This window comes from Penicillium coprophilum (assembly GCF_028826855.1).
Source record: "Penicillium coprophilum strain IBT 35676 chromosome Unknown utg000004l_segment0_segment0, whole genome shotgun sequence".
In the NCBI taxonomy this organism is placed as follows: Eukaryota; Fungi; Ascomycota; class Eurotiomycetes; order Eurotiales; family Aspergillaceae; genus Penicillium; species Penicillium coprophilum.
The window spans coordinates 2,885,686-2,906,472 of record NW_026622723.1 but is presented as its reverse complement, the minus strand read 5'-3'; the positions used below and the strand labels follow the sequence as shown (position 1 = coordinate 2,906,472).

Sequence of the window (20,787 nt, the reverse complement as noted above, 5' to 3'; positions counted from 1 at the left end):
CGATGGGAGCTAGTAATCTGCCTCGCTCTCGCTCCCGGGGTATGCCTTCTTTCTTAACTTCCAGAGTGATTTTTCTCGTCGCGCAGCAGCTTCACGCTGGTGGCGACTGTTATCTTCCACGACAGTCATCCAAGGCACATTGCTCGCCCGGCGGACCCTCTCTCGCAGCAGTGCAAGCGTTCGACTATGCTCAGCCGGATCGAGGTCGTGTGTCTGTTCACTACCAGAGTCTCCAGATTTCCTCGTCCCAGATGTCGATTGCTGGTAGCGTCGCTCTGCCGCACGAGCGGCGTAGTATTCCTCACTGATGGCCCAATTTGGGTTATCAAGCTGACCACGGACCAGCACAATGCCATGACCTTGCACAATGGCCTTTTCTAGGTGGGGTGAGGGAATAGGAGTGGAGAGCTCAAGCTTGCGCGAAGAGATATCGATCGAACGGACCAAAGCTAGACCAAGACAATTCGACGCCTTGGGGTCCAGTGGGGTGCAACTGCCGGAACCAACAAAGAGGTAAGGAAGATCTTCGGATGTTCGTACAATGCTGTCAGCGATGGAAAGCTCAACTGGATTACCCGCGCCTGAGTTTTCTGGATCCATGTCAATATCTCCATGGTCTTCCTCATTTGGCGTCTGTGATATTTCCATCCCACTCATGATAGCCTTCGGCGATTCCACTGCCACGACTCCTACAATAGAACCTTCAAGCGTTTCGTGCAGTAGATCGGGGTTGATCTGGGATCCCATGACCATCACGCCCAGAATACCTTGTCGTGCGCCAGCATAGTCCACAGTAATGGGCCTCGTGCGAGATAGCGGAACGTCCGACCAAAGCGAAGTGCTGAGATCATTTGGATGGAACATATGAAAGTACGACTGGATTTGCATCGCTCGCAGTTGAGCGCTTGATCGGCTCACGAAATCAGTGGGCTGAGATGGGAGGATTGTTAAGGGAACTTGAGCTTCACGGGCAGCCAGGCCTAGCGGATCCACAACTTCTGAGGGGCCCTTTTCACTCATATATACCACATCGGAGAGACCGAGAGATCTGACCAGCCAGGTTGCAACCTCTAATCCTTGTCCAAAGATCCAACCGGGGTAGTTGATAATCAGGGGGCATTGGGGATGTTCCTCCAGCAACGAGCGGTATTGATCCATAAGATCCATGACGGCCAGTGCATAGTGATCTGGGTCTTCTTTTGGTGATGCTGCGCCGATATGATGCGCCCGCACTATTTCACCGTCATGGGACTCATTCAATGATGGATGGGTGAAAGGTGGGCCGAAGAAGGGAGAGCGCAAGCGTGCAAGATAAACTTGACCCATGGGAGCAAACTCAGGCTGACCTGGGTCTAAATCCAGGAAAGCAACTCCATCGGTATTAGTATATCCATTCTCGGTCTCGGGTGTTGGGCTGAGAACGTGATTCAACAAGTAGCGACTAAAGGTGGACTTTCCGGATGCTTTGGGGCCACAGATTAGAACACGGAGTTGTCCTTCACGCTGTGAAAGAGCTTTCATTGATGCGCTCCATTTTTTATCAAGGTGAAGCGGTCGAATATGTCTATTTAAGGAATCATCTGCCGATGTGTACAACTGTCAAGTCAATTAGTTTTAAACAAAACTTGAGCTCGGAGTCGAATGTGATGGCATACCACTGAGAAAGTCCGCTTCGAGTCTTTTACGGCTCCTTTCAGGGTGAGATTATCTGCGGCGGTGTTATCGCCAGCCCAGATCCTTTGATACAGTGGCGAGAGATCACGGAGGCGGGAAATGCCGCTGGTGCAGGACTTGATCTCCACTTCTGCGTCGCCATCAATACCAGCAACGCATTTGATAACGGGCAAAGAGTGAGTGGAGGGAGCATAGACTCTGTGCAGTTTTGAGGATGGATGTAATTTCGCGCCCATCAGACTGACAACACCTCTCTTGACCCAGAGGTCATAATGGCCCAACAACGCCAGGTTCTAAGTCAAGTAAGCATTCACCCCGAATGACTGGAAATGCTTATCCGTACCGTTCGTTCCTTAATGCGAATGCAAAGTGTGTTCTCATCACTGTAGACGATATTGCTTTTGTTCAAACGAGCTTTGGATAGAGGGAAATTCTGGAGTTCTGATGGTGTTTCTGCGGGTGATTCATAGCCATCAGCGTCACCCACAACAGATGCAATATCATCCTCATCCATCTCTTTCGCGTCCTGGCCTTGATCTTTTTCAGCCTGCTCGTCTTCGGCCTGCTTGGGTATATCCTCCACTTCGGGTTTCGCTTCAAATTTTTGAGGCCTAGTAACTTTTACTGAGTGCTCCGGTGTTTTCTCTGAGGGCAATGGCTCATCTTTCTTCTTTGCTGCCTTTGTTCGTGTACCACGACGCTCTTCATTTGTTTCAGTTGTTCCAGGTCCCTCGAGAGACTGCCGTGACTTTTTTGAGGGTGGCTCGCTCTCAATGATAGTCTGCGGGACATCTTTTGGGACATCCACGCTCTGTGCTTGCTGTTGCCGAGCTCTGCGGGCTGCCAAAGCGGCGACGGCACTAACAGGGCCTAGACAAACAACAATATTAGCCTCGAATTGGTGTCGCATAGCATTAACAGACTTACCAGCTTGGTGCTGTTTTTCGGCCTTTCGCTTCACCATGATATTATACAATTCGACTGCACGAGCTTTGAGCTTGTGTTAGAAAAAAAATCGACCTCGATAATGCGATCCAAAGCCGATAAGCAAAAAAAGTTGACTGGTGGTCCGTGCTCCCGCGGAGCAGAAAAAAAAGATCGTTGGACCATGAGCATCCTCACTCAACGTCGATCCAATTAATTTTGCGAAATCGGCTGTGCTGAAACTTTGCATATATAATCTGTGCATTATCCCATTTTCCAATTCCATTCATCTTCTGGATTCCGGGAGTGCCAAGCGCCGCGCATCCTTGCGAAAGCATTTTGAGTCTCGACTTCGAGTTTGTCCGACACATTGAACTGCCGCCATGGCATCCTCCGACAGCGATAGCAGCTCGAGCAGATCGACCTCGCCTGAGCTTATGACTGAAAAAGAGAAAAAAATGACGCAACATCTGAAGCCGCAGGAATCAAGTGAAGATGAAACCTCAGACTCAGGTTCAGACTCGGATAGCGACTCCGACAGTAACGAAATGAAGCCCAGCTCCAGCTCAGGCAAGAAGTAAGAGATTATCCTTATATAAGCTTTGATAATAACTAATAAATGCGCCCATAGGGTCATCATTTCCGGTCCTCAGCCATACAAACCACCAGCGGGTTTCAAGTCTGCGAAGAAGCAAGCCCCGCCATCATCCAAAGTTTCCTCCCTTCTCTCCAACCTCAACGGCAAACAAATCCTCCACCTCACAGCACCAGCCTCTCTACCTTTGTCCAAGGTCAAAGAGGTGTGCATGGCCAAGATCATGCAGGGTGAACCGATCATCACCCACGAGGGTGTGAACTACGGTATCCCAGTCGATGCTCTTTCCGAGGCCGATCCTGCCACCAAATCGTTGCTTATTTTCGACGAGAAGACACAAAAATATTGCACAGCAGCTCAGAGTGTCCCAAGTTACCACGTTCAAGAAATGATCGGTCTCCCAAGCACATCGAAGAAGACCGACGCTGCAGTGGCAGAATTGCGCAAATATGTCAAGCCAGCCCGGCCGCAGCCGAAGAACTTGAAGATGCGCTTCCGACCTGTCGGAACAACCGCTGCGCCCCCAGAGACTCTTGGATCTGACTCGGAATCCGAGGCTGAGGTGCCTTCATTCAAGGTTCCCAAGGGAGAGGAGCGGAAGAGGAAGCTTGATCATGACGAAGCTGAGGATGAAGCTCCCCAAGCGACAGCGCTTCCTCGGAAGAAGTCAAAGAAGCACTCACAAGAAAAGGAGGAGGATGATAGTCAGAGTCGGAAAAAGTCCAAGAAGTCCCACAAGGATAAGGAGGAAAAGAAGCGGAAGAAGTCCGAAAAGGCATGATTTGGCGTTAGTGATTTTTGAGAATAGCTTTTGTTTTAACGACGTCCCCAACACTGTACAATCTACAACTTGATCTTTTACTTGGAACTGGTAGCTCTATAGCCAGCTGCAAGCTGCAATGTGAACAATATTAAATGTGTTTGGCTTTTCCATTGCCTATATGTTCAATATTCACAGGACTGAAGAAGTTGGTAGTAGTCTAATGAGATATTCCCTGAATATCGCCCTAATCTGCGGTTTCTTTTAGCACAAAGTGACAGGCGCTAGCTTGAATTCGGCATTTTAACATTGAATGACATCTGCCATCCGATCTCCAAATACATAGCCTGACCATGTCAACTGGTTTTGGGCATATATAGCAAAAGTACAACCGAGTCGAAGGATCAAGTCAAAGTTAGAAAGATCAAAAAATAGTTCAAGAGACACAAAAGAAGGTAGAGCGCACGCATAAACGTTGTATAGAGATGATCTACATATTTTGCCTCAGGCACTCAGCTGACATAAGGGCGATAGTCATAGATCACATGCATGCGGAGAGAGCCCAGGTGATGTTTCTCCCTTTGTGTATTCTAAGATTTCTATGAACTCTTGGATAGATCTGCGCTTTCCATTATTTCAATTTCCTTATTTGCAATATAGATCATGGCGCTTGGATGATTTGAAGTGTGGTTTGACAGCTTCATCCATATCTACCTAGGTAGTGTCCAAGCTTCAAAGCGCTTATCGGCCTAGACCCTGGAATCCCGTGCGTTGCTCACCGTTTACACTTATCACGATCTGGCACCTGACCGCAGTGTTGATATGACAAAGTCACTTGGTGTCTAGGTTGTTGTGTATTCTCATTTGACTGGTGCATACCTGATCGTCATAGTCCTATCAGCGCCGAGCTGTCACCTGGCTCGAGCTTCTGACTGCCCGACCGTTCTTAGTGATTCACCACGCCCTAGCATCGTTTACTCCCATCCTTGACCTACATTTTGCGTCGATTGTATCGTATCGGTATACCAGAGATAAGGATGAGACCTTTAAGAGATGATGCCAAACGCCGGGCAGACCGGCAGTTAAGCGCAAGTATGAAACCTACTGCGTCCAACCGTCAGTTTTCAGACCGAGTGCCAGACAGATTTAAGGATGGGGATGATGCCCAGGTTGATTTCACAGCTCCGCCGCGAGGTATGGGCTCACGGGACGGCAATGTGCATTATATGCAACAATCCCTCTTCTCCATGATTGCTGCTGTTGGGTCCAAGTCAGACTTCCATGCCCGGTTTGAGGAATCAAGCGATAGTGACGGAGAGGTGGAAAAACACTCGCGGGTGAAGCAAAGCAGTGGAAAATCATCATTTCCGACGCCTGTGCCATCCTTGGACTCCCACCAGCCAAGTAAGAGATCAGAACCAAGTCCGCTCGTTGAGCAGGAAAGAGGACGTCGACATCAAAGGGCACGATCAGACAATAAATTTCTGCAGAGACTATCCATGTTAGATTCAGAAGGGGGGTAAACGAGTCATCTAACCAAAGGGACTCGATCCTCAAGGCACCTCCTCTAAGGCGAACTCGCAGTGCGACACCGCGAGCAGCCCCGGTCCTAAGTCGCATGGTTGAAGCACAATCTCACTTTGACTTGACATTGGCAACACCACACTTGCCATCCAACCCAGACAAACCCATGGAAGACCAACAGCAATCATCTGCGTCCGCTCTTTCTACGCGATTGATGGAAATGTTCGAGTTTCCGAAGCCTGAAAAGGTTTTGGTGGAGTATGCTTGCTCGTTGCTCCAGAGTATGCTTCTCCAAGGCTACATGTATGTGACCGAAGGTCACATCTGCTTTTATGCCTACCTTCCTAAGAAGTCCAACGTGGCGATAAAGTCGGGATACCTATCCAAGCGTGGCCGCAAGAACCCCACATATAATCGCTATTGGTTTGCTCTGAAGGGTGATGTCCTCTCATACTACGCAGACCCCTCCAATCTCTATTTTCCCAGTGGACATGTCGATCTTCGATATGGGATCTCTGCGTCTCTTGCAGAACGGAAAGACGGTGATACGAAAGACTTTCAGGTAACCACTGATCAGCGAACTTATTTATTCAGAGCAGACAGTGCTACCAGTGCAAAGGAATGGGTGAAGGCTCTACAGAAAGTAATCTTCCGGACGCATAACGAAGGTGACAGTGTCAAAGTATCATTCCCAATAGCGAATGTTATTGACCTGGAGGAGAGCCCAATGGCCGATTTTGCGGAGACATTCAAGATTCGAGTTCTTGACAGCAGCGAAACATATGCAATTGACGAGGTAGGTCGAAAGATGAAATGTCACTACGTTCATTGCTGATCATTTCACAGTACTTCTTCTCGTTCTTTGATTCGGGCCAGGACGCATTCAACTACATCAAAGGCCTGGTCAATGCTGCGTCGGCTACCGCCGCAATGAAAGAGTCGCAAAGCCAGCATGACATCAAAGATCAACCTGAATCAAGCCGTGCCGCCCATAAAAGACAGTCAGTCAGTAGCGTTCGAGTATCTGATCAGAGACAGGAAGGGTCACCACGCAAGCGAAGCTCCAGCGTAGGAAATCAAAACCAAGGCTCAGCAGATTCATTTGCCGAGCAAGGGACCGGATCATCGCCGATTGTACAGTCGATGACCGACACCACTGAATCGGCCAGTCAGATACTGAACAGAAGCGACGTCTTTCAATCACCAACTATGCATACACTGCAAAGGCACCCATTGGATGCGGGAGAAACTATTCGGCGAGATTCTGATGATACGACTCCCTCTGCATCTGCGCGGCTGGAGCTGGGTGCCGCGACAGGCTCTCCATCTGGAACACTAGGTCGCAATGAAGCCACAGAAGACACACGATATACCGCTGGCCAATCTCATCCAATGGAATCTTCAAGACCGAGCTCTGTCACTCATCTGAACGAGCTTGTCAGAGCGGGCGCATATCCCCTTCAACGCGCCGCTGGTTTTGCAGAATACTTGAAGAGCCGCTCGAAACAAATGAGTACACTATTAGCAACAGAGTCAATGGGCTATATAGAAAAGGTCTCGGGTATGTGGATTGGTGGCCAGAAGCATTATGGAGAGCGAGAAGGGCCATTGCTTGAAGACCAGAATGTTGATCCTGAGGACAATGAAGGTGCATTCAATTATGGGGATCGCTTCCGTGCGCACTTTGCTCTTCCGCCTACCGAAAGACTGCAGGCGACTTATTACGCCTATTTGCATCGCGTGCTTCCGCTGTACGGCAAGATCTATATAAGTCAGAAGAAACTTTGCTTCCGCAGTCTGATTCCCGGAACTCGGACCAAAATGATCTTACCGCTCAAAGACATTGAGAACGTGGAAAAAGAGAAAGGTTTCCGCTTTGGATATCATGGACTTGTTGTCATCATTCGTGGCCACGAAGAGCTTTTCTTTGAGTTTAATGCTGCAGACTCACGAGATGATTGTGCAGTCACATTACATCAGAATCTGGAGTCTGTAAAATTCCTGGTGGAATCGGGCTTGCTAGCTGATGAAGAAAGAGACGAAGTTGAAGCAGCCAAGGCCGAGCACCGCATGCTTCAGGAAGCAAGGCTGGACAGCCCTGAGGAACACGACTCACACCCGACTTTTACTGAGGATTCATCAGAGATACATCCGTTCTTTGATGATCCCCGCGCTTCTATTATCAACTTCAAACCTCCCGAGCCTCTAAGAATCACCTGCCTGACCATCGGCTCCCGGGGCGATGTACAACCGTACATTGCGCTTTGCAAAGGATTGCTTGCGGAGGGCCACAAACCGAAGATTGCAACCCACGCCGAGTTTGAGCCCTGGATCCGAAAACATGGAATCGACTTTGCACCCGTTGACGGCGATCCTGCGGAGCTAATGCGAATTTGTGTGGAGAATGGCATGTTTACATATTCCTTCCTCAGGGAAGCTTCATTGAAGTTCAGAGGATGGATCGACGATCTTTTGTCGTCCGCTTGGGTTGGTTGTCAGGGTAGTGACCTTTTAATCGAGTCACCGAGCGCCATGGCTGGAGTTCACATCGCAGAAGCCTTAAGGATTCCGTACTTCCGCGGGTTCACCATGCCATGGACAAGAACACGCGCCTATCCTCATGCTTTTGCAGTGCCAGAAAATCGCATGGGTGGAGCATACAACTACATCACATACGTCATGTTCGACAACATCTTCTGGAAAGCCATCGCGGGGCAAGTGAACCGCTGGCGAAATAACGAGTTGGGATTGAAGGCCACAACCTTGGACAAGATGCAGCAGAACAAAGTTCCGTTCCTTTATAATTACTCGCCTTCCGTGGTGGCCCCGCCTCTCGATTACCCGGACTGGATTCGCATTACCGGCTACTGGTTTTTGAATGAGGGCACAGATTGGACTCCTCCCATTGAACTATCGAATTTCATTGCAAAAGCCAGAGCGGATGGCAAGAAGGTTGTGTATATCGGATTCGGATCGATTGTGGTCTCCGACCCGTCTGCCCTGACACGGACTGTCATCGAATCAGTTCAGAAAGCAGATGTTCGATGTATTCTCTCAAAAGGGTGGTCCGATAGGCTTGGTGACCCAGCTAGCACGAAGAGTGAGATACCTCTACCACCAGAGATTCATCAAATCCAATCTGCACCCCACGACTGGCTCTTTTCTCAAATTGATGCAGCAGCCCACCACGGCGGAGCAGGAACCACCGGCGCAAGTCTCCGTGCCGGTGTCCCCACCATCGTCAAGCCATTCTTCGGAGACCAATTCTTCTTCGGCTCCCGGGTGGAGGACCTAGGCGTTGGCATCTGCATGAAGAAACTGAATGTCAGTTCCTTCTCGCGCGCTCTCTGGGAGACGACACACAGCGAACGTATGATTGTAAAGGCACGCAATCTGGGCATTCAGATTCGCAATGTAAGTTAATCCCAGTCTCTCCAGGCTAAGTGCATGGGTGCTAATTTGTTATTCTCTGTTCAGGAAGACGGTGTGGCCACTGCAATTCAGGCCCTCTATCGTGATCTTGAATACGCTAAGACGTTGGCCCGACAAAAGTCGCTTGCCTCGTCCACCCCATTCTCTCCTACGCCTACAGCTAAGACCTCCCCAGATGGAGGCGATGACGACCTTGATGATATTGAAGAATGGACCTTTGTCGGCGAAGAAACTGGCTTAGACATCTCGAAACGGATGCGTGAGCGAGCTGCTTCAGATGCTGAAAGGCTAGGAACCAACATGTTCCAATGATTCTGTTCTAAGTTGAATGATTAGCATTTTGTTTTTGCTTTTTTCGTTGAAATACAGCAGCGCACTGTCGAGACCTTCCACCATCTTCGAATCCCCGTTCTGTCTCCAACAAGGTGATGCACAGGCGCGGACTGGGAGATGTTCTTTGTGAAGGTAGCATCCTCAAGCTTCGGATATTTGGCTGATCGGTTTCTTTTTCTTCTTTTTGTTTTTGACGATTTTCTACCCCACGAATTATGACATGCGTCTCTTATTTTTCGTTTTATGTGCATAGGGCATCTGGTTTAGAGCTTTTCTTCTAATATCCATTTCATTTCAATGTTTCTCGATTGCGTTTTATGATTTCCTTATTTTTCCCTTGACGATTCACCTGGAAGATAATAGACCATAAATTTTTATAATATTAAATCCCTTCAAATTCAACACATTCAGCCACCAGGGCGCTTATTTTTTATTGTCCTCATCACCCTTGCCTTCAGCCTTATCTTTACGTCTTTCTACGACGTCCCAGTTGTATACACGCGCCGTAGCAACCTCCAATGTCTGCAAAGAGCGTTAGCAAAAGTGCCATCCCAACCCCACACCTCTCACCGAACTAACCGTAATCTGCTCACGCAAGAATTCTAGATCTTCCTCGCAATTCTGCAAGCTCAACTGCGCAGCATTGAGCTTCTCATCTAGCATAGTCTCCGCTTCGCCGAGCGGATACGACAACATGACATTCGCCCCAAGCCAGAGGTAGACCTCTTCGGCATCAGCAGGCGAGATAGAAGCACGGGCGTAGAGGGTATCATTGAGTTCGAAGTTAGTCTCGAGGTCTGAGCCGGGGTTGGACTAGAGTAAGTAGAGCGTCAGTTGATTTCCTTTCAATTTCCACGCCGTCTTTTTTCCATGGATGCGTTTTACGAATCGCGTTTTCCCTTGGCTGGTATGAATAGGATCACAGGGGAAAGATGTACCTCCTTGCGCAGCTGCAAAAACCGCACCATCTCTAGCGTCTTCTTGATATCGGGAATCTTCTCGCGCAGGCCCTGGCCGCGACGCTGCGTGTTCACTTCCATGAACTGGTACTTGGAGATCATCTCCTGGAAGGAACGGAGGGTAGGCTCGACTTCCTCACGAGAGGAGACGTAGTCACTGACATTGTCGATGAATGGGGCGACGGGGATCCCGCGCGGGTTGGTTTGTGTTGTTACCGTGCTGGGGTGGAGGGGTTAGTTTTTTGCGACTGCGGACATGGGATTGAGGCTGGAGGGTGGACGCTAGAGGAGGAATTCATGTAAAGATGTGAAATCGGAATTGAAACTCACCTCTTCTTGGAGTCCGCCATAGTCGCTAATAGGTGTGTGAGAGAGAGAAAGAGAGGAAGATGACGATGTGGGGAGCTTAACTGCCACTTTTTTGGGGAGTCTCCGCTTTATCTCCCGATGAATTCAATGCATTTCTACTTACCCTAACTTCTTGAATTGATACGATCATGGTCCTCCTTTTTACGACAGATCGCATTCTCGCCGCATTTGAAGCAATTCCAGCTTCGCGCCACGAGGAACTAGACCTACCTACCACACTCGAAGCACAAGGCCCAATAGCCCACGAGCAGCTTATCCGACTCGCCAGATACCTCCAAACCGACCCAGAATATAAAGATCATGCCTCTCACACCCCAACAATCCTCAGTTCTCTCCTCCGCGGCACGAAAGTCTACGTTCCTCCGCCGCCAAAGAAGCCAGAGCCCGTGAGTAGTCTATACGCAACTTCATCCCAACCCGTTCCATCCCTTTCTTTCGACGTGAAAGCCCATACCGAGCCAGATCAGATCCTAACATGTATGAATAATCCAGAGTGCCGAATATCTCGCCTCAAAAGCCCGTCTCCTCGCCGCAACAGAACAAGAATCCTACAAACGCCTCCTAAACCCAAACTACCAACCAAACGCCGACCATGCGGATCCGCATACCTCGCCATATACAAGCGACGGCCACGTAGAAGAAGACACACTGACAATATCGCTTGTCTCTAGTGTCTTCATTTCGGTGTTGGTGACCGGCTTCGCCGTGTACGCCGCGCTCACTCGGTTCCCAACGCCGGAGATCTTGGCGAGCGAGGCGGCTAAGGTTCTTCTTGGGCTTTTCGCGGCGCTGGGTGTTGCTGTTGCTGAGTCGTTCTTGTATTGGACCTATATTGAGAAAGTGGATCGGGCGAAGGTTAAAGAGAGGGCGGTTAGAGAGAGAAAGGTTGTTATTGGAGCTGTTGGGGAGGATAAAGCCGTGGCCGAGGGTGTTGAGATTGGGACGGAGAAGGAGGAGATTTGGGGGAAGGGGGTTAATGGGGGTGTTAGGAGGAGGGTTAGAGAGAAGTGGGAGAAGGGGAGGGATGGGGAGGATGTGAGTCTTTGATATGTAATTGTACAGTATTCTCGAGATCAAGGATAATAACTACACTAATGTGTTTATTCAAATGTGCTTTATTTTTTTCAAGGGACTTGGATTTGGTTGCTTTTGGTGTTCTTTATCCAAAGCTACAATGCGCTGTCATTAATCTAACGGGTATGGATGCTGTGCGATCATTAGTGCTCATCAGAGGGTTCAATCTCACAGGTCGAGATAGAGATGTTTAGTGCCAGAAATATAGAAAAGAGACCAAGGCGCACTGCCGGAATGTCAACTTGTCCCACGCGTGGACAAAAGAAAAAAAATATAGAAGAGAGGGAATACCTCAAACACGTTTCTCAAGAAGCAGCTTTCCATGTGGCGATTGGCTATCGAAGCCCTGTTCACGGCTGAAGATACGTTCACCACGCAACCAGGTCTCGCGGACCATGCCGCGCAGGGTACGACCTTGGTAAGGGGAGCATTTGTTGCGGAAGAGCATAGTGCTCGGCTCCACAATCCATTCGGCAGAGTCGTCGAAAACGCAAATATCAGCATCGAAGCCGACAACCAGGTCACCCTTTTGTGATTGCAAGCCAACTTGGGCAGCAGTATTGGCACAGCAGAGACGAACGACGTCCTGGAGGGCGTTCTTGGTGTTCTCGTCTTCTGGCGAGGAAGTCAGGCCCTTGCGACGGCTGAGGTCTGTCCACAGGATAGGCAGACCCAATCCAACGGAAGAAATGCCGCCCCAGGCAGAGAAGAAGTCACCGGTCTTCTCGTCCTTACCGCCAGCGCAGTGGCCGGGAACATTGGCTGGGAGCATCTTCAGGTCCGGTGTGCAGGGGGAGTGATCGGAGACAACGGTCTTGATGACCCCGTCGGCGGTGTGTTGCTCTAGCTCTTCCCAAAGACGATCTTGATTCACCTTTGAGCGGATAGGTGGGCAACACTTGTGGCGAGTGTCGCCGTCGCGTACTTCCTCCGCTGCCAGGGACAGATAGTGGAAGCAGGTCTCGGCTGTGATCTTGACGCCATTGGCGCGGGCTTCCCGCAGCAATGGAATAGCTTCCATTGCAGAGAGGTGAACGATGTGTAGAGGCAGATTGGGAGCAAGATGAGCCAAAGACAGAATACTTTCGATGGCACAGGTCTCGAATGAGGAGGGTCTCGAGGCCAGGAAAGTTGCATACGCCTCGAGGGGACCGGCAGGAGCGGCAGGTGCATCAGATGTCTGAACCTCGTCACCCACAGATGCGGTAATAGGAGGCATCATCTCGGCGTGAAACATGAGAGTTGTTGGTTCATCAGCCAGCTCGGCCATGACCTTCTTGATATCCTCTCTACCGACAGCGGGGAACTCATCAACCTATTGAAGGGTGTTAATACTAATATGACTCATGATGCTGATATCATGCACTTACACCACTGTCAATCAAGAAACCCTTGAAGCCGCGGACACCTTCCTGGACAAGAGCCTTGAGCTCGCCAGCATTGCCGGGGATGATACCGCCATAGAAACCGACATCGACCCAGCACTTGCCCTGGGCAGCCTGGATCTTCTCTTTCAATCCATTTACAGTGGTAGTGGGTGGGATAGCATTGAGAGGCATATCAATGACGGTAGTCACACCACCAAAAGCAGCGGCTTGGGTGCCCGTATAGAAGCCCTCCCATTCCGTGCGGCCAGGCTCGTTCAGATGGACATGTGCGTCAACCAGGCCGGGCAGCAGGACATGGGGTGAGTAGTCGGTATAGGGAGTATCCACAGGGAAGTTTGATGCTGGAATCACGGAATCGAAAACAGCGGTGATCTTACCGGTTGTCCGTGAGATCACTACGGTGGCAGAGGTCAAACGGCCGGAGATAACGGCACGGGATGAAGCCACAACGGCAATGGAAGAGAGATTAGCCATGCTTGAATATGCCAAACTTGAGGTATGAATTGGGGATATAAGAAAGCCGCTCAGATAAGAAAGATAAGAGCGGGCAAAAAGTCCAAGATAAGGGAATTGGGCGAGATATAAATACGCCAGGGATAGGTACAATACCCCCAATGGCCCAAGGACCAAAAAAAAAATATTAAGAGTCTGGGCCTTGGGGTCGGATTTCCTTTTTTTTTTCCGGATCGAATCTGCAGAACTTCTACACCACTGCCGAGGCATTATCATTTCCGTGCAATTGCTATATAGTCAACCGATTCAGACAGTCACAGCCCCCGGGGAAGACCTGAAGACAATCCCTCTCTTCGATATACTAACATGTTAACCTTGGAGCAGTATAGCAGAGTCAAAGCAAATGCCGTCGGGCACCTCCGACATGCGGACTCCAAACGCTTATCAACGGGCCCGCTTTATCAGATTACTCGATCGAAACTGTCCTGTCCGCGTTCTTTTTACTCGATCAAAACTGCTTTCGGGGAAAAAACTCTTCACGGAAAGGGATATGTTGTCTCGTGATCATCTTGGCCCTGTTTTCGAGGGGATTTCGACAATTTCGCCATCGCATAAGCCGAGGTTGTTAAAGAGAATGAGAATAAGGGAAGAACTATTGAAGAGGATCAAAGCAACATTGAAGAAAATAGGTAAAAGAATAGGCCTTATGGTTCCCAAACTTCCAGGGATTCTTCCAAGACTGATGCCTGCTTGGATCTCACCCATCACTGGTCCGTCATCAGCAGTGTAATCCACCTAGATGCTTAATACGACGTTCCGAAGTATATGCAAATGTAGATATCTAATATATTGATGGTCATTCTAACACCGGCCGGTCAGTTGATGGCTTCGTAATACATATGAACGTCGCATATATGATAGCTTCCCTTGCGTTCTGGTGCTCAGCCCTCGTCGCTTTTTGCGTGAGATAGAGCACCTGTGGCCGCCCTATGCCTTACATAATCATCAAACCCCAGGTCACGAGGTCAGTAACTATCACCTGACTATTGTATAAGCAAAACAATATGCCCAGTTGCCCACATCTGCTAACCGCCGTCTTGCTGCGTCTGATTGCGCTTTGGGGTTTGTGGGCTTTGTGGGCTTTGCGGAGCGGTAGTCACACCAGTTACGGGACGTATTGTCACACTGCGTCAGGAACCGTGTCTCTTATTCCCACTATCAACCCAGTAAGCCAGCCAGCCGTGCTGAGGTCTACATATTTTGCGTCTAGGCGCTCATAAACCGGCCTAGAAAGGAAAGCACCCGGCAGACAGTTATTATATCTATATAGGCGCATACAATGAAATTCATTGGGGAACTTAGTCAAAGGGGTTCATTCACTATCTCAGCAGATGTTGCTAGCTCTCCTTTTTTGTGGTTTTCTTATTTTCTTGTGAATTTGATCTCAGGTATGGAGGGAAGAACAGCCACCTGCGCACGAGAAAAAAGCGATAGATCAAGGTTCAAATCAACCGGTAGAAACACCGGGAAAAACAATTCATCCGCCAGACAAATCCAACGCACACCACAGCTTCACGAGGAACCAGGCGCACTCAGAGGATTTACTCCTCTTCCACCTCTTCGCGGATATTCTGCAGATCACTGAGGTCGAACGGGCCAGTCTGGCCTCTGATAACATCATCATAGTGTGCACCTTCCGAAACTAAAGCCTCAGCGGCCAAGACAGGAAGATTGTCACATAGCGCGGAAGAAACAAGGTCGTCATGGATTGCGGAAGGAATCGCCGGAGCAACCATATCAGAAGGGCCAGTCACAAGGTCAGGGCGATTATCATATCCGTCCTCTTTCCCAGCTCGGTCACCTTCCGGAATCGGAGCATCAGAAGCCGTGACAGGAAGGTTGTCACGTAGCGCGGAGGAGACAAAGTTGTCATGAAGTGCGGAAGGAACCGCCGGTGCAAACGGGTTAGAAGGGCCAGGAATAGAATCAATACGAATGTCATATTCGTCATCTTCCTCAACTCCGTCAACGATCGAAGCCTCACTGTCACTGGAAGTGTCATCATTGTCACCGTTGTCATTTGCAAAGCTAGCCATCTCATCGGCGTGCTTATCCTTAAAAAAGGTAGTCATCTTATCGGTGAGCATGACACCGGTCAGGAAAGATTTGAGATGGTTCAGGGAGGTGCGCATTTCAACCTCGTCATCAGTGAGTTCAATGTTGTTGCCCAGTGATGCGGAAATCATCTTGCTATTGAGATCGGTCTCGCCAGGAATCACATCAAACTTCTCCATCGCTGCTGGGCATAGATACATGACATTCATCCATGTCAAGATGTGTGTCACACCACGAGTGACCATGCACGATGACTTGGTGCCTTCCCCAGACGAGTACGTGTTGCAACCACCGTGAAGGTGGTTAAGACCAGGCACACGCGTGCCAATCGGTTTATCACAGATAACCCAGCCACGGCAGCGGTACTTCATGAACCACGAGAAAGACTTTGGATCGTTCAGGTCCTCAATATTGGTATCGGTCTTGGCAATGGTCTCGGGATTGATTAGGGACAGGGAGGAGACGTTAGGAAACCAGAAACTCCCTAGGGGCCATGTCAGTAAACCATCCTCAACTGTCGTATTAAGTCAGATACTCACATTGACTCTTCAGGTATGTAATGGCAGCATGGCCGCCTTCAGACAGGCCAATGACGTCGATTTTTGCATCGACTTCGAAGTTGTTGCGGATCAAGATTCCTTCAAAGATGTTGCGGATGTGCTCAACGATGCCGCCTTTGTCAAAAGTGTTACGAGGACTTAGTTGACGTTCGCGGTCCACAGCAGGGCTGCAGTGGTGACCATGATAACTGTCTTCGGTCACGGCGTACCAACCTGAGTTGTACCAGATATTGTGACCGGCGTTCGCAATGATGAGGGCATTTGGTGAATTTTGAGCATTCTCGCCGAGCAGGGCCTTCGCAAAGGCAAGGATCGAACCGAAAGAAACGCCGTCGTCGCAAACGTCACGGTACGAGAATATACCCAAATCTTCGATGATCTCACCGCAGAAGACAACAACCCGAGAAGCAGTGTAGACATTGCCCGACACGAGGATGGGCACATGACGCTTGCTGCCCATGGAGATCTTCTTAAAATGCATCCCCATTCCCACGAGCCGGTCAATCACGATGGTACGGATCGCCTCTGTGAAACTGTCAGCGCCATTTGATCCATCAAGACCTTAGCCTACGATGGAAATAAATCTGAGGGTTTACTCACTATGCAAGGCCTCAATGTGAGCCTTGTTGATGCGCGCACTCCGGTTGATCTTGAACCGCGGGCCATGGTCCGGGGACCCGACGTACCGGATCGTGTCATCGTCGGTGATGACGAACCTGTGTCATTCAATCGACTGTCAGCCTTGAAGTTTGGAATGACCACGTTGGGTACCATGGAAAGAATGCCTACCCGAGCTCTAGCAGGTCTTCAGGGAAGACCGTGTCGTCGGGGAGGATATCTCTCACAATGCTATTCATTGTGGCGATGCTTCAAATCAATGTGTGAGTTTGATTTGAGAAGAAAGTCAGAGAGAGAAGAGGGGAGGATGATTGATGGTCGAATGAGAGAGGAGGAAGGAAGAGAAAAGAAGAGGAGAAGAGAAGGAGGGGACTATCACACGCAGAAACCGGAAGGCGCTGCGCTTTTTCAACGCAATGTCGACGGGGCAACAGTCAACGACGGCGTGATTATGGCATCAAAAAGCTTCCCATTTGCTTGATACCCTGGGATAATGCGACTGTCAACAGGCTACGCCAAAGAACCTTGCCCTGATATTGAGGATCTATGCGTTGAACCTTTGGTTTATGGCCCTTAGACGATATGACCGGGGGACTATCATTCAAATCAACCTGCCGGTCTAAAGTTGACCGGCATAATGGAAGCAAACAACCCAATTGACATGATCTTAACAAAGAAAGCTTCATCTCACAGCATCAGCAAACGAGGATCATGGCCAAAGCAATGCTTGGACTTGTCAACAAGTCAATGCTAACGAGCCGAGAGCAGCAGAAGAGTCAGAACGACAAAGAATTATCTGATTTCTTGTAACAAGAATTGCATACTGTACATACTTCCACCCAATGGAAGTAAAGAAGAAAACGCCATCGTACAAACAATTCAACTAGAGGTCTCCATATATCACAGAGGACCGGCAACAATATCATGCATTTACCAACTGGCCTTCCTCACTCCGGGCAACTCACCAGCGAGGGCCTGCATACGGAATTGGTACTGTAGCAGACAGTGTGTTAGCGGCGTGATATCAAAAGCTTCGAACAAGATGCGGCCATTGGCCGGAACTCTCCACTCACTCTGTTGATTCTGAAATCGCGGAACACACTGCGCGCAGTGCCTGATGCCACACAACGGTTCTTGATCTGCGTGGGGCGAGTGTAGGCGTGCATCTGCGACAATTGAAGCTGAGCCTGTGCGCGAACTCGGGCAGAGAGGGAGGTATTGCGGATCATGTAGCGGAGAGCTTGTCTGCAAATGAAGACACAGTCAGCATTTGTGTCTCAAATCCCAGCAAGGATTTCTCAGCTCGAGACATCCATCCTCGGTCAAGCTACAACATCTGGAAGGACAGGGAACGTACCGTTCGGGCTCGGTCTGCTCGAAGGCCATGCGCTTGTTGTTGTCCCGAATCAAACGGGTATTGACAAATCCAGAGAGGTCCAGCTTCTTGGGCCGGAACAGGCCTGCCATTTTAGTCATTTTGGTGTGTTTAACTGGGGGAATTGCGGAGTTGAGGTCGGAAAATGAGTGAGCTTCGGCCAGGCGGAGTTGGTGAAAACTGGGTGCCCGATTGGGTTTAGCGTGCTTTAGTGCAAGATTTCACGCTGAGCGGCATCAAAGTCCTACTTTACTCCTTGTATTTTGATGGATAGCCTAGCCGTTAAAAACAAAATTAAATGACACATCAAAAATGAGGCCTAATTATAACTCATTGCACAGTCGCAAAGAACTACAAGACTAGCCCTAAGTGAAACAGCGTAGCAATGAGCAGATGCGAAGTATAGAGTCCACAAACCCGAAAGCTTTACCCATTATACAACATACTCCGGAATACTCGGCTTAAGTTGCTTTTTTCCCTCTGACTGATGGGATAGTATATAGTAGAAGAGATACTACGATAGGAAAGAGTGACTTGCTCGGAATGGTACTGGTACATCTTGTGAATTGACACCCATCGAGGTAGGTATAGTCTATATGCTTGGACAGCGAGAAACTGCCCGCACAGTAATCACAAAAAGTGCAAGCCGGCCATCGATGACCAGGGCCATCTCCGTCCACCCACACATCGCGACGGCTCGTCCTGCTCCTCTTCAACGAGCAAATGAGATCTCAGAATGCATTCAAGGTCGATCCAATTTAGTGGCCAGCCTTGCCAGCGGGCTGAGCGTTGGGGTTGCGGGGATCGTTCTTGTACTCGGCGGCTGTGCGGATTTGAAGGTTAGTTGTTTATGCTCATAGCACGCTCATCGGAGTGTCGTTTCTCGGATATTGTCGCATGACCCAGAAACTCGTGGATGATTTATGTGTAACTGCGCGGACTGGACTCACTGTTGGACAGAGCGTTCTGGAGAGAGTTGACGCCGTAGAGGACAATGAGGCCTGCAGAGGGGAATCGTCAGTAATGTTCCCCCGACAGCCGCTTCAAGTGTGTGGCATTCCATAGTGGCAACCCATGCGTTACGGAATATCAGGAAACTTCGGGATCTAGAGAGTGTGCGTACCGGCAGCGAAGAAGGGAGTCAAAGGCTTGGCTGTAAGTGAATATGCGTCAGTCATTGTTCCTCATATCGTTCTCCCACAAGTCGTAATCGAGGTCCACAGAACACGTACCCATAGCGCCGGGGAACTTCTTTCCGAGGAGAGACATTGTGACAGGTGAATCGAATGCGGGGAGAATTCGGTATTCGGGAAGATGGTGAGGCAGGAGACGGAAGAGGAGAAGTGAGGTTTGGGAGGTTTGCCCGGTCCCGAGACCACGCCGCCTTAAAGGCGGTGTCATGCCGCTTTTACCGCCCGATCTATCCCGACCGTAAACAATCATCTTCAAATCAAGCTACAAATCATACACGATGGCGTCTTCATTATCCTCCTCAGTTACCTCGTTACAGTCATCTCTGCAGATTCTGGACAACTCTATATCCATCCTCGATTCGGGTGTGAGCGATTACCCCCGTCTATGTAAAGTCCTCCAGACGACGCGAGTATGTTCTTCCAAAGCTCCATTCCTAAAAGAATCGAAAGAATATGAGCCTAACAATTTATCTTTGAACAGCACTTTGAGCTCCTACCTGAGCCTACGTTGCGTGAAGCGCAGCAGTCTCTCCTTGACGAAATCACTCCCAGCATCGCCCACCTCCTCACACTATCATCAAACCACGTTGAAAAGCTCGCCCGCCGCGAACAAGGCTTAAAGGCGAAATGCGAACTGCAAGAAGGACGACTCTCGTCTAACCCGGAGAGCCGGTCATCAGCCACTCGCAGCCAACCTCAAAGCAGCTCACTGCGGGGTCGCATGGCGGGGCCCAGCGCTGGCTCGTCGAGTAATGCAGCAGCAGCCAAGGCAGCGGAGCTGAGAAGACTCGTGCAGAAGAAAGAACGGCTCAAGTTCGCAGTCGATCGATTGGAATTGCAAAGTACACAGAAGCAAAGACAACTGCGAAAGAGTATGGCTGCGCAGTGAATGTGGCGGTATCACTTTGCGATACAAGAATATCTGCTATTACGAAAAGCGACAGGTCTGTCAGGAGAAGTTTTTCCTAACATGACCTTTGACTGCTTTCCATCCACATTGTCATCGACTGCGCGGGCTTGGCCAACTTTGGCTGGAAGGGCACGAGGCCTGAAGCCAGCGACGGCCTTTTTCAGAACATAAATACCTCTCGCGCCCGGTGCATTTTGAAAGAACCTTGTGTTAATTGCAGGGCTCTATTCACTCGGGAAAAGCTTCCGATGGCTATTGGCGCTCCTTGGGCCTGGCACTGTCCCCCCCAGGCCGTGACAGAGCAATGCTTCATCACAACCGAACTAGCGGCGACCCCAATGGCCTCTACAAAGATTATCTCATGGAAGAAAAGAAGAATTAACTCGGCCCCAAACAACCCCTCAGATACTGTGGCAATCAATCAAATACATATCAAACATTGATTAGAGTGAAGATGCTATATTTACATTAGTGGAAGTGCGAGAATAATATCCTAGTGTACAAGATCCAGTCCCCAGTCCCAATGCCAAA

General features: G+C 49.6%; 10 protein-coding genes across 10 annotated transcripts; 4 read left to right on the top strand and 6 right to left on the bottom strand.

The window, feature by feature from the left end:
• Window positions 1-9: 9 nt before the first annotated feature.
• On the bottom strand, window positions 10-2,638 carry grc3 (uncharacterized protein; the record flags this gene model as incomplete). The annotated part of the gene is made up of 4 exons (XM_056676676.1): window positions 10-1,596; window positions 1,656-1,967; window positions 2,018-2,544; window positions 2,602-2,638. 4 exons carry the CDS (start codon window positions 2,636-2,638, stop codon window positions 10-12), a joined length of 2,463 nt encoding a protein of 820 aa, XP_056531676.1.
• A 343-nt stretch (window positions 2,639-2,981) lies between these two features.
• On the top strand, window positions 2,982-3,974 carry N7500_005531 (DNA-directed RNA polymerase I subunit RPA34; the record flags this gene model as incomplete). The annotated part of the gene is made up of 2 exons (XM_056676675.1): window positions 2,982-3,175; window positions 3,230-3,974. The coding sequence occupies 2 exons, from the start codon at window positions 2,982-2,984 to the stop codon at window positions 3,972-3,974; spliced, it is 939 nt and encodes a 312-aa protein (XP_056531675.1).
• Window positions 3,975-4,990: 1,016 nt separating this feature from the next.
• On the top strand, window positions 4,991-9,221 carry atg26 (uncharacterized protein; the record flags this gene model as incomplete). Its single annotated transcript, XM_056676674.1, is given in 4 exon segments — window positions 4,991-5,454; window positions 5,466-6,273; window positions 6,324-8,891; window positions 8,955-9,221. 4 exon segments carry the CDS (start codon window positions 4,991-4,993, stop codon window positions 9,219-9,221), a joined length of 4,107 nt encoding a protein of 1,368 aa, XP_056531674.1.
• A 444-nt stretch (window positions 9,222-9,665) lies between these two features.
• Window positions 9,666-10,551, bottom strand: N7500_005529 (tubulin-binding prefolding complex subunit PAC10; the record flags this gene model as incomplete). Its single annotated transcript, XM_056676673.1, has 4 exons — window positions 9,666-9,764; window positions 9,822-10,055; window positions 10,181-10,421; window positions 10,532-10,551. 4 exons carry the CDS (start codon window positions 10,549-10,551, stop codon window positions 9,666-9,668), a joined length of 594 nt encoding a protein of 197 aa, XP_056531673.1.
• Window positions 10,552-10,698: 147 nt separating this feature from the next.
• N7500_005528 (TMEM199/VMA12 family protein) lies at window positions 10,699-11,617 on the top strand (the record flags this gene model as incomplete). Its single annotated transcript, XM_056676672.1, has 2 exons — window positions 10,699-10,956; window positions 11,063-11,617. 2 exons carry the CDS (start codon window positions 10,699-10,701, stop codon window positions 11,615-11,617), a joined length of 813 nt encoding a protein of 270 aa, XP_056531672.1.
• A 319-nt stretch (window positions 11,618-11,936) lies between these two features.
• Window positions 11,937-13,506, bottom strand: N7500_005527 (allantoinase alX; the record flags this gene model as incomplete). Its single annotated transcript, XM_056676671.1, has 2 exons — window positions 11,937-12,959; window positions 13,015-13,506. 2 exons carry the CDS (start codon window positions 13,504-13,506, stop codon window positions 11,937-11,939), a joined length of 1,515 nt encoding a protein of 504 aa, XP_056531671.1.
• A 1,580-nt stretch (window positions 13,507-15,086) lies between these two features.
• Window positions 15,087-17,017, bottom strand: N7500_005526 (uncharacterized protein; the record flags this gene model as incomplete). Its single annotated transcript, XM_056676670.1, has 4 exons — window positions 15,087-16,084; window positions 16,140-16,685; window positions 16,761-16,876; window positions 16,950-17,017. 4 exons carry the CDS (start codon window positions 17,015-17,017, stop codon window positions 15,087-15,089), a joined length of 1,728 nt encoding a protein of 575 aa, XP_056531670.1.
• Window positions 17,018-17,708: 691 nt separating this feature from the next.
• On the bottom strand, window positions 17,709-18,254 carry N7500_005525 (mitochondrial 37S ribosomal protein uS14m; the record flags this gene model as incomplete). Its single annotated transcript, XM_056676669.1, has 3 exons — window positions 17,709-17,771; window positions 17,852-18,023; window positions 18,136-18,254. The coding sequence occupies 3 exons, from the start codon at window positions 18,252-18,254 to the stop codon at window positions 17,709-17,711; spliced, it is 354 nt and encodes a 117-aa protein (XP_056531669.1).
• A 657-nt stretch (window positions 18,255-18,911) lies between these two features.
• On the bottom strand, window positions 18,912-19,422 carry N7500_005524 (F1F0 ATP synthase subunit i; the record flags this gene model as incomplete). The annotated part of the gene is made up of 4 exons (XM_056676668.1): window positions 18,912-18,976; window positions 19,104-19,154; window positions 19,277-19,306; window positions 19,386-19,422. The coding sequence occupies 4 exons, from the start codon at window positions 19,420-19,422 to the stop codon at window positions 18,912-18,914; spliced, it is 183 nt and encodes a 60-aa protein (XP_056531668.1).
• A 202-nt stretch (window positions 19,423-19,624) lies between these two features.
• N7500_005523 (DASH complex subunit SPC19) lies at window positions 19,625-20,235 on the top strand (the record flags this gene model as incomplete). Its single annotated transcript, XM_056676667.1, has 2 exons — window positions 19,625-19,756; window positions 19,828-20,235. 2 exons carry the CDS (start codon window positions 19,625-19,627, stop codon window positions 20,233-20,235), a joined length of 540 nt encoding a protein of 179 aa, XP_056531667.1.
• Window positions 20,236-20,787: the final 552 nt, after the last annotated feature.